General features: G+C 38.0%; 2 protein-coding genes across 8 annotated transcripts in view; one reads left to right on the forward strand and one right to left on the reverse strand.

Moving 5' to 3' along the window:
- Positions 1-1,788, reverse strand: part of lrmda (leucine rich melanocyte differentiation associated) — a 1,032,656-nt gene extending 1,030,868 nt beyond the window's left edge. Inside the window, exon 1 of the mRNA XM_080215717.1 lies at positions 1,591-1,788. Coding sequence (XP_080071843.1) covers positions 1,591-1,632 — 42 coding nt within the window. The 5' untranslated portion in view covers positions 1,633-1,788. The remainder of the gene's footprint in view (positions 1-1,590) is intronic.
- An 89-nt stretch (positions 1,789-1,877) lies between these two features.
- Positions 1,878-10,702, forward strand: znf503 (zinc finger protein 503). 7 transcript variants are annotated; one of them, XM_080215709.1, is made up of 4 exons: positions 2,426-2,543; positions 3,326-3,376; positions 7,985-8,192; positions 8,591-10,702. In XM_080215709.1, the coding sequence occupies exons 1-4, from the start codon at positions 2,473-2,475 to the stop codon at positions 10,052-10,054; spliced, it is 1,794 nt and encodes a 597-aa protein (XP_080071835.1). In that variant the 5' UTR covers positions 2,426-2,472; the 3' UTR covers positions 10,055-10,702. The 7 variants fall into 7 exon arrangements, with proteins under 7 accessions (XP_080071841.1, XP_080071840.1, XP_080071835.1 ...); XM_080215713.1 differs by lacking the exons at positions 2,426-2,543; positions 3,326-3,376 and adding exons at positions 3,406-4,405; positions 5,191-5,268; XM_080215712.1 differs by lacking the exons at positions 2,426-2,543; positions 3,326-3,376 and adding exons at positions 5,051-5,086; positions 5,191-5,268.
- Positions 10,703-11,429: the final 727 nt, after the last annotated feature.

Here is an 11,429-nt window from a genome sequence, read left to right on the forward strand (position 1 = left end):
GAGTCATTAATTTGAAAAGTTAACTGATTCTCTTCAGACTTGAGTTTTTCTAGCATTTTCAGTTTCTATTTCAGATTTCTAGCATCCACTGTATTTTGCTTTTGGGTTAGAAGCTAATACAGGGAGTCAGTCATATCTGGGTTTTTCTTAGTTTCCAAAATCTATACTGAACACCAGCCAAAGTCACATCAAACTTTGTCGAAGTCCTGCACAATTTCTGAACCAGAGTCTTGAAATACAAATTCAGAGTTCCATGCCTTCGTCAATAACCAGAGTAACGCACATAGGTCAATAAACATAAAACTGCTTTTTGATCAATACAACCTGACAACAACCAAAACAATATAGCTGAGTCTTGCAACAGCCTTTGTGGTTATAGTGCCAAACCAAAGGCAAAGGCAATGCTCCTTCCATTATGTACCTTCAGAAAAATAATCTATTCTAGTTGGTCTTGGCTTTATAACAATGTCATATTGTTTACCACACAGTGAACTTCCATATTTATTTGCACAATAAAGACATTTTGAAAAAGTATAATAGGAGTTGGAAAACAATTTAATATTAATTCTTAAAAAGCTACTGTGCACACAATAGGTGATGTACACAGCTGAAGAGTATTGAGATTGCAGCTCTACTAACGTAGACCAACTTCATAATATTCTTGAGCTCAGGAACTCCTTCAGCCAACTCCCCTGATAAAGATTACTACTGTGTTACTTAAGTCAGTTTACTTAGAAAAGAACAAAACAATAAAAGTATAGTGAAGTGGAAGTGAATTAACATATTCATGATTTGTAACTGAATGAGACAGCCCTCAGCAGATGTAAGTGGTTTTATTCATTAGACATGTTCAAAAACAACAAAAAAAAAATGTAACTAGGCAAATACAAACTAAAATGTAGAAACATATTTTGGCAACTGCAAAGGTAAGTGCAACCAATATTAATCACAAAGGTTTGGTCCACATAATTGCTTCATTTCAGAAACAAATCCTAACAATTTTTCCATTCTAACATCAAACTCATCCAAGAGACATTCTGCCTCGTTCACCCTTCCTGGCAATCCATTCCAGTTGTTAATTACTAAATGTGGAGAATGTTCTAATGCATCCTTCATAATATGGAGCCTCTGTCTTCTTGTATTGCTGCTTTGACACATAGAAAGTATTGTGACTCAAGCAAAAACTTATCCATTTCATTGAACGAATAGTGAAATTATCTATCTCAGAAGCTGACATGCCTTTCCTAACAAAATGACTTACAAAATAACGTTTTTCCAAATGAAAATACCTAAATTTCATTTGATAACATCCCAAAATTATGGGAATACTGCCCATTCAAATTGATTAAGTGGAACTTTTAGCCCATTAAGCCCTTACAATAGAAAGACATTGCAGATGAGTATGATGCTGCAAGTAGTCAGCTGACATCACAAAGTACTAAAACCCCGGAAAAATATTGCAAATTGAAACAATAACTGAAGAGTACAAAATAAAGTGTGGTGTACCTAACATGCGAAATAGTGGTTTAAAAAGTGGATTCCTTTTGTTCTGTGTAAATAAAGGCAAGTGTTTAAATACCTCACACTTACTTGAGTTCCTTCAACAACGATCCCTAAATCGTTACTCGCCATCACTGAAGTTCTAATTTATAAACTACTGTTAAATGCCGACGTTTGCTTTATTTTCACGACTATTCAAGCTACGAGCCACCGTTCTTTATTCTATAAGATTTGTTTGGAAGTACCGTTATACTGGAGCAACGACCTGCATATGTAAATACAAGAGTACTACACTTCCGCACTCCTGTCAGCTGATTCGGAGCGGAAGTCAGTATCGAAACGTAAAAAAGGAGGAGCAAAGGTACTTGGAAAGAAGCGCTTCCAATTATACTTCATGCAATTATGATAGAATACTTTTTTCGTAAAAATTGTATACGAGAAGTTTGTTGAGCTGGATTTTTTTTACAAATGTCAATTACAATCTTAAATGGGGTGATCGTAATCAGTCGATGAGACTGAAAGAGAGCGAGATTTCTGATAATGGTTTGCTATATAAAAAAAGCCTCTCAAAAATATATTAGCATTTCATGACCAAGTAAAACTAATCTATCTTTCCTGTCATTTAAGTAGAAACCATGCATGCATTAGTGTAGAATGAACCATCAAACCTCCTTCCCCCTCCCACCACCCCCGAGGAAAGAAGAAAAACTTCCCTTCCCGCCCCATCAGCGGAGCGCATGCGGAAGTCCGGCACTGCAGACTACTGACCCAATCTCAGCTCCTACTAACTACTAATGTAAGCCTATTACACTGATATTTAACACAAGTAAGTTTGATGCATGGAGTCTACTTCTCTTCATTGGTCCAGTTGTTCGCGAAATGGTAATTAAAATTTTAAGAATTAATACGATTAACCTTCTGTATCGGGCTATTCGGATACAGCATCGACAATGATGTCTTTGTAACAGAAATATGTGTACAACATGTACACTTAAGAATAGAATCGACATTGAAATTGTTTATAACCGGCTAGTAATAATCAGGTATGATTTTTATTTCTCCGTGTGTCCGGAAGAATCTGTTAGCGTGTTTGCCATTGAAACTGATCGCTTCTGTACCGTCCTGATGTTGTATTACTGCAGGTTATTGGTAGGGAGATTAGTTGTTTTGGAGAGAATATGTTAATTTTCAACAAAAATTAAATTTTCTCTTGCAATCAGATGAGTTCTGTTCGATTTAATGGCACGCTTTATATTTCCACATCTGGATCATGTTGATAGGTGTTTCAGCTGTTAAATATAAATCGTTGAAGCACCTCCATGTACAACAAAGTCACTTCACAAATAAAAATGCTGTTTGTTAAATTGCATTTTTTTAAAATCTCGTTCCACCAACATCGGACATACTAACTTGCTTGTCACTTGTTTCCAGTAATAATTATATTCGCATGCGATGAGTGATTCATAAATATGTCAGACTATAAAATATAGGCACGTACTTCAAACTTTCTATTTAAAAATCATGAATTATAGCCACGAAAAATGTGTTCCCATTTAGGGTAATACGAAGTATTTGCTGTCTTGTACTGAGACCCATCTGTCATCTAGACAATAAAGAAAGCCGCTGTTACTTTTTCCCTGACGTTGAAAATTTATGGGCGCCCTACACTGCCCTAATAACTCAAGCATTGTGTCAACGTTTGACAGGCTTGCAGAAAAACAGCAACCCTGTTATCAATCAAACAACCCTTTGCATATTTTTAGCTGCGCTCTGATCTTCAAGACACGTTTATGTATGAATTATATCATTATGAATCATTCTACAGATTTACTGTAAGGCGGAACGTGATCTATCACGTCTTTCAAATCAACAAAAGGTACAAAGATTTTTTACAGTTTTCACCATTTTAGCATGCGTGACACTTGTGGAATTTTATAATATTTTATAACGAACCCAATTCGCGCACTTCACGGTGAAATCTGCACTTCTGCAATTCAATTTATAGAGCAAAGGTCATTCTGCAGATTTTATTTTTAAAATATTGCAAGAAACTATCCTCAAGTTCCCTTTCTTGTCATTATTAGTAAAACTCAGTCCGTTGACATTCGGATCTTCGCGCTTTCTGCGGTTATAATTTCTTCTGCTTAATAACCATTTTGAGACAGTTTAGATGTGCTTTGCGAAGAACAATATGGAATTATTTAGATTTTGATATTTTTCTTCAATATTGTTATTGGATCCAACTCACTTTTAAAGAAATCTTTGAATAAGAAAGACTGCCACTCTTTGTTAATGAGCGATTGTAACATCTTTAAATAACCTTAATTTCTAAAAGTCAATGCGAAATTCTGTTTTCCTCTTATCAAAAACTGTTGTTCGAAATGACGCATGCTAGTATAGGTAAGTATTTTACATTCGCCAGAATTTGATGGCTTTAAGTGTCATATCAATAATATCTTAAATAAATTATCTACAGCTACATGATTTTAATTAAATTAAGATGTATTACAATTTACAATACTTCTAATTATTTGATTTCATGAAACGTTGAGAACACGGATAAGAAAAACACAACTCTAGATACTATTGATATATAACGTGGTGCAAAAGTTCTGATTCAAGCGTAATAAGTCAAATAATTAATTCTAAGGAGATAGAAGTTCTTCAGTTAAGTACAAATGTTCACATCACTCCGATATTGGGCAGGCTACACAAGATATCATTTATCCAACAAAACACTTTTAAGATTTATATTGCTACTAACAAGAAAGGAACACGCTTTTCTTAATTTAGTATATTGGAATTAAATTGCAAACCCAAAAGCAAAACTTGTTTTTATTATGTCAACAAACTTTAAAACTTTTCCCCTTGGATGTTGCTCAAGTAGATAAAATCAAGTATCACGGTAAGTGCAATTTTTTCACATTTCAAAACTATATAACTGTCCTTTGGTACATTAAAATCCGATTATTATTTTACGCGAATCAGTTCTATTGCAACAAAAATGCAGAACAGTTAAGAGTTGATTATTTCATTGTTCTGAACATGCATAATCTTCCTACTTGATCCGGCAAAACTTAGGACGGCAAATGAGCGCACATCCAGATGATTTGGAATTTCCGATCTGCATGTGTTTTTTTAAAGGTTAGTTTAGACTTAACAGACAATCGCTGAAGAGGGTGTCTGCAGAAAATCAACTCTAGACTGATGTGAACGGGCAAAAGCGGGAAGTCAGCCTTTGTACCTGCACATTAGCTGTGCAATTATAAAATTTACGCTTGAGCAGTTTTCACCATAGTTCTCCATGTTTCTTTGGAAATTAGTATTGAATAGTGATAATGTAATAGATGCTATGTAGTTGCTGTTGTCTATGCCCCAACGGCCCAATATCGCTAAATTTATTGAAAATAGCTCGAAACGTTTAACATTAACTTGCCTTTTCTCCATTATATTTAGGACAAAGGGGTTTATACTGTTTCTTTAAAACTAACTTCACTCCAATCCGCTTTTTGTTGAAATCCATCCCAGGATTTACAGGATCTGACCTGACCTGTCAAGCGGATTATCATACAGAGAGATTAATAGGGTAGGCGGGTTGCAATAATAATCGTTTTGTTTGATGTGACAAGTTTGATAGGCGTTGATTTACTTACAAACTGATAGGCTTTTAATTGAGCGTCTCCATCCAAGTTAGATGAAAGGAAGCCGCGGCATTTTGTGTCTGAAAAGCTGCCCAATTGCCCGGGAGTCTGAATACTTATTAGCCGGGTACGTGAACGGTCAAATACTTCTTTCTGAATGTATTGCTGCCTTGTTTTTTAAAAATCTCTTAAACTGTGTACAGATCAAATCGTGTTGACATATCTACCAAGAACTGATAAGTGGGAAAAGTTGGACATCGTTTTAATATTTCATGTTTTTAATCAAATTTACTTAATTCCTGAATGTTTCCCTCGACTTTTATACAGTATGATTTGTAATTGAGGCTCGAGGGTAAATTTTAGTTTTTAAGATGCGCGAGATGGAGTACATCGCGTTGATTATGAAAACAAAATTGTGATTATTTAGAATAAAATCAATGTAGCTTTGAAATGAAATTTGAGATCCAATCAAGACTGTTCAGGCCACTTCCATTCCAGATCTATGTTTTGTGTTTTAGGAAGTATAATGTAGAACTGATACTTAATAGTATTTGTTTCATTATTTTCTGTTAAACTTCAAGCGTGGCACTAATGAAACTTGCCTACCGTTGTATTTCTGAAGTACATATGATGTGTGTTTGTTACGTTTTAATTCGGTTCGTTTTCCCATCGCCCTGTGTTTGAGTACCCACTTAAAACCCTGTTTAAACTACGTAGCCTTTTTGGTCTTCCTTCGCATGGCAATGAACAAATCTCCAAAAAGTCTTCCCACAGTCGACTCCACCTAAAGCAATTAATCTTTTAGTATTTCTCACCGGGAGGCAGGACAAATACAACAAGAACAGATAGTCGTCTCTATGGTATAGTAAGGAAAACAGCTGTTCCAAGCAGTTAATGCAAATGAACACAAATGAAGGTACAGCGTTTCAATGTTTACTGCACTTCATCCATCAACCTGACGAGCCATTAAAAGGAAAGAACTGTTCTGCGCAGATCGAGTTTACTCCCACCACTTGGGAATCGTTCAGTTCTCTCCCAACACCATTACACACCTGGACAAATTTGTGCTTCCTTTGCCACATAAGTAAAGTACTTCATAAGAGCCATCTTTGTACAAGGGAGTAAGTGGTATTGTGTTTTCCACTTGTATTAAAAATAATGTAGGCTTCTTAACTCTAATTCACAAACGCTTTAAAATGGACGGAATATTATAATTACTTAAAAGGAAATCACTATAATTGCCATTTAAAAATTTGTTAAGGTAACTATATCATTCGGGGAATACTGTAGCCAAGTTTTTGTATTATCCGCAGTACGTAAGGACGTTTCAAACAAACCAAAATGCTTTAATTATGCTTATACATGTTTCCGTTTCATTGCTAAAACTGGACTTTTGCCATGTTTCTTGGTTTGCAAATGTGTTTTGTGTATCTTCGATATTGTTAAAGCGGTATTATTGATCCAAAAGACAATTTGAATGAAGTTCAGTCCGAATAGATAATCCATCTCATAAATTGCTAACGACCCCTCAGCACTTTCCGTGTTCTTCACTTGTCAAACGTGTTTTTATCTCCAAGTGACCTTTTGTTAATGTTGTAGATTGTGTGGGCCACCATGTCGAGGCCGGAAACAAAAGCAAAGATTGATTAGCACATACATTTGCCAGTGAAAAGAAGCAAACATCAAACAGAAGTCAAAATCTTACAACTGTTTATCGCTTTTTAAAATTAGAACTTGCAAAACATGTAAAAAGTTTCACGTTTCGGAAGTCACATAGTTTGATAGATGTTTCTGTTAACGTTGACTTGTTTTGCAAAAAGCAGTAATGTGCTATAGTTTGTGTGAAAAACCACGACAATAGTTTATGCGCGTATTATGAACCTTTTTATAGCAGTGACTTTGATCAGACCGATCATTTGTTCTGGCTGTCAGGTTTAACATGTCAAGACTTTCAACATGTCAATCTTAATCTTTTTCAAACACCCCTACGTGTGACCATCTGATTGACTGATCGGTGATACGATCTCAATAATGTGTATGCAATTCGCCACTGCGGCCCGAAGTAGGGGTCTCAATTTAAGATTTTTGAAAATGTTATTTTTCATAAGGAAGAAATATTCAACAGGAAAGTAAGCCATTAATGACTAAAGAAGTGAAGGTGTATAATTCGTTCAAGCGAATTGAAGTGCGGTCTAGTGCGTCCGCCTTTTGTTCGCATACAAATTGAGTTTACTCTGAGAACGATTTATTTCCCTAAATTGAATGCCTCTTTTCAAAAGCCGTTCTTTTTCAAGTCACACCAGGCTTGTAATCAGCAACAAAAGCTGACATAAATCAACCCAGATTGACAGGACTGACAAATAACTGATTGATTGCGGTTGGGAAAATTGACAGTTGGGGGTGGGGGTGTTGAATTGAAAGCATGTGACATTGAGATCCCTCTCCGGATTGGCTTAATATCGTCACATGCTGGAGTCTAAAATTTCGCCTTCACACAATAACCAACAGACACACACACACAAAAAGTTAACATCACATCCCCTTGACCCTCCAATCACCTCGGGGTTCAGTGTTCATTGTGCGATTTGATTGGAAGGCGGCAAAGGCTTTAATCTTAAAGTAATTCGGTGTTTGAAGTGTTGACGGCCAGATTGTGTGTTGCATGTTGTGTTGTGTGTAGCTAAGCGGTTGTGCTGCCTGTCTGATGAGCGCCGTGCAGGATTTGGGCAGGGTCTCCAGTACCGTGAGTGAAAGCAACCACAGCGTCCTCGAACGGCACAGTCCCTCTTGGAGTGTTGGTTCAGTTAGGTCATGATTACATCGCCTTCCGTCTCTACCCACAGAATTACAGCGACTGAAATCAGCAATAACAGCAGCAGAGGAAATAGTAGTAGCAAACCTTTTTACCACACCGTACCTCCCTCAGACCCTTCAAGACAAGCTAATCGTCTTCCTATCAAGGTTTTGAAAATGCTTACGGCTCGCACCGGACACATTTTGCATCCTGAGTACTTACAGCCTTTACCATCTACGCCCGTAAGTCCCATCGAGGTATGTTACTTACGTTTTTGTAATTATGTTTATGCAGCAGTACACAATGTTTTATTATATAATCTATACATTACATAACGTATGCGTGGAATCATGAAAGTTAGCAATTTTCCACGTCTGTACCTTTCTTATCCGTCGATCCCTTTTGTAAGAGACGGTCGCTACAATGCAAACTGAATTTGTACACGTATGGGGAAGAATATTAACCCACCAAGTTACGGCAATGATAGTTATTTTTTAAGATTGTTTCGCGTACAGCGTTGTTTTTCGCATAGTTTCATTGTCAAGTGTCGATCATCTCGTGCATTTCCTAGTACTGCAAGATGGAGGGTTACGAAATATCTTGCGTTAATGAGACACGGAACCATTTTTAATTTTTTAATTTAATTTTCTTGTAGCTCGATGCGAAGAAGAGTCCTTTGGCGCTTTTGGCTCAAACATGTTCTCAAATTGGGAAGCCAGATCCCCCGCCATCCTCAAAGCTAACTTCTGTTACATCAAATGGTACAAGCGATAAAGACTCTGGAAAACCTGCTCCGTTGAAACTTAGTGACATTGGTGTAGAAGACAAGTCGAGTTTTAAACCATATTCCAAGCACACAGAGAAGAAGGATTCCGGATCCTCAGGCTCTTCCAACGTTTCTGGGGAAAAGTCTGGTTTCCGTGTGCCTAGCGCCACCTGCCAACCATTTACACCAAGGACAGGCAGTCCAAATTCCAGCACTTCTTCACCGATGCCATCCGAGGGCAAAGGCACTGACAGTCAGGAAAAGAAAGACATTGACACTGTAAAAAACAACTCCACAGACAATTCGACGACCACCAGCGTCAGCCACAACCGGATTAGTGTCAGTTGTGCTGGGATAAACGTGGAAGTGAATCAGCACCAAGAGACTTCAGTTTCAAAACCCATTATTTCGGAAACTTCAGCTCTGAGTTCTGGACTTGTTGCCCCTGTTTCGCCGTATAAGCCCGGGCAGACTGTCTTTCCTTTGCCTCCAGCTAGCATGACCTACCCAGGAACTCTCGGAGCCTATGCTGGCTATCCACATCAGTTTGTACCACATGGCGTCAGTTTGGATCATGCCAAAACCAGTCTGGTCGGAGCGGCTCAGCTGGCTAGTTCTTTAGGTTGTGGTCTCTCCAGTAAATCCACCGGTTCCAGCCCATTAGCCGGTGCCTCTCCACCCTCTATGATGACGGCCAGTCTCTGCAGAGATCCATACTGTCTGAGTTATCACTGCGCTGCTCACCTGGCTGGGGCAGCCAACAATTCTTGCACCCATGATCCCACAGCTTTGAAGTCTGGATACCCTCTGGTTTACCCCTCGCACCCTCTCCACGCCGTTCACACATCCATGTCCAGCAACGCTGGAACGCCAACTCTGGCCGGACATCATTTGTACCCTTATGGCTTCATGCTACCTAATGACCCCCAGCCTCATGTCTGTAATTGGGTCTCAGCCAATGGACCATGCGACAAACGATTTTGCACCTCAGAGGAACTGCTCAACCACTTGCGGACGCACACTGCTTTCTCCGGGACTGATAAGCTCATGGCCGGCTACCAAAATTCGTCCCTGGGCAGTGCGGCGGCGGCGGCAGCTGCAGCAGCCGTGGCGTGTCACATGCACCTCCCACCGACAGGGGCGCCCGGGAGCCCTGGTGGTCTCACATTAAGGAGTCCCCACGCATTAGGACTCAGCAGCAGGTACCACCCGTACACCAAGAGCCCCCTGCCGACCCATGGAGCTCCAGGGCCGGTCACCACTCTACCAGTGCCGGCAACAGGACACTATTATTCTCCATACGCACTCTACGGCCAGAGGTTAACCACAGCTTCAGCACTGGGTTATCAGTGAGCACAGACATTCAAAGCTGCAATATGCGTTGCGATGAAGGCTTATGTGGGTCCAATTTCAAAACCGTCAGGAAAAAGTTTTTGAAACATTGACATAATTTCCTTCTGTTAAGATAATACAATCTTATTTTAATGTGAAATCAGACATCTCGAAGGTGAACCGATTAATGTACACGTAAATATTTCATCCTGTTAAATTGCTTTGAAAATTAAATGTAAATAGTTTTTTTTCTTTGAAAGTTTTGAAATGCAATCCCGACAGCCCCACACAAAGCAGATTGCAGTTTAATGGACCTTTTGATGGTGTTCATCAATGGACGGGTTCCGTGAACGCTGTATTTATTTATGTTAGCTTCAAGCGGGGGAAAACATAACAAAGTGCATTACTTAAAACAATAAAAAGATAGGTAACGTGGAACACAGTGTAGAAAAAATAAGGATTTTCCGAAATTTCTTTTAAATTGCTATGATTGTATTGTACGTTCTTATTTAATGTCCCTTGGAAAAGAATTTACATGCATGTTTGTTACTAAATTCCAACTTGTCATTATAATTTCAAATTGCAATTATTTTTAAGGTGTACCATGGAAAGAGAATTGGTATTTTTTGTATGTATTCTGGAAATAAGAAGCAGTGCTATTCAAAAATATGACCGTCTTATTTTGTTATTAAATGAATACTTGATTACAAATTGGAACTTCGGTTCGCATTATATAGGTTTTCATATGCGCTTTTGCTATTTTGAGTTGTTTCCCATTTCTACAATTTTGCAGGATTTTTAAGGTGTTCCATTGCTGATCAAGGGCACTTTTGAGGAGGCGAATAAGTTTCGACGATTTCTTAAGTATTTTAAATTTTATCCTGTCATTTATTTTATATAACTTAACTGCATCGGATGCATGGTCAATACTTAGAATCTTAAAAGTCAATTAACATTTTTAATTGAATAAATTTGTGAAATTGCAGCTCAACACATGCACTTCCGAACTATCAGGAAAGGCCGCACAAATTATTTGCTATGTCCAAAATAATTATTGCTTTAAGCCACTGAAAAAATTGTGTTTTTACAATTCAGTTTAAATTTGTCATTCTCTTCGTAAATATGAATACATTTGTTAATAATACCACATGTTATCATTGAGATAAAGTACCCTGTATATGGATGAAAACCAATACCGGGAAATGATCAATGAGATAGGCTCTACAAAAATTCATTACTTTTCACAGTTGCTGTAAACATTTTACCCCCTGCTGGGTACTTGATATCGAATCTGACTTCAGTTTTCATTAATCTAGCGCAGGAGAAAGAATATGCAAATTACATACTTAGAATCACGTTCGGCGTGAATTAATGGTTTCAAATTTGAGGAGTTGAG

Source organism: Carcharhinus amblyrhynchos, chromosome 31 (assembly GCF_965287045.1).
Source record: "Carcharhinus amblyrhynchos chromosome 31, sCarAmb.v2.hapA, whole genome shotgun sequence".
Classification (NCBI taxonomy): Eukaryota; Metazoa; Chordata; class Chondrichthyes; order Carcharhiniformes; family Carcharhinidae; genus Carcharhinus; species Carcharhinus amblyrhynchos.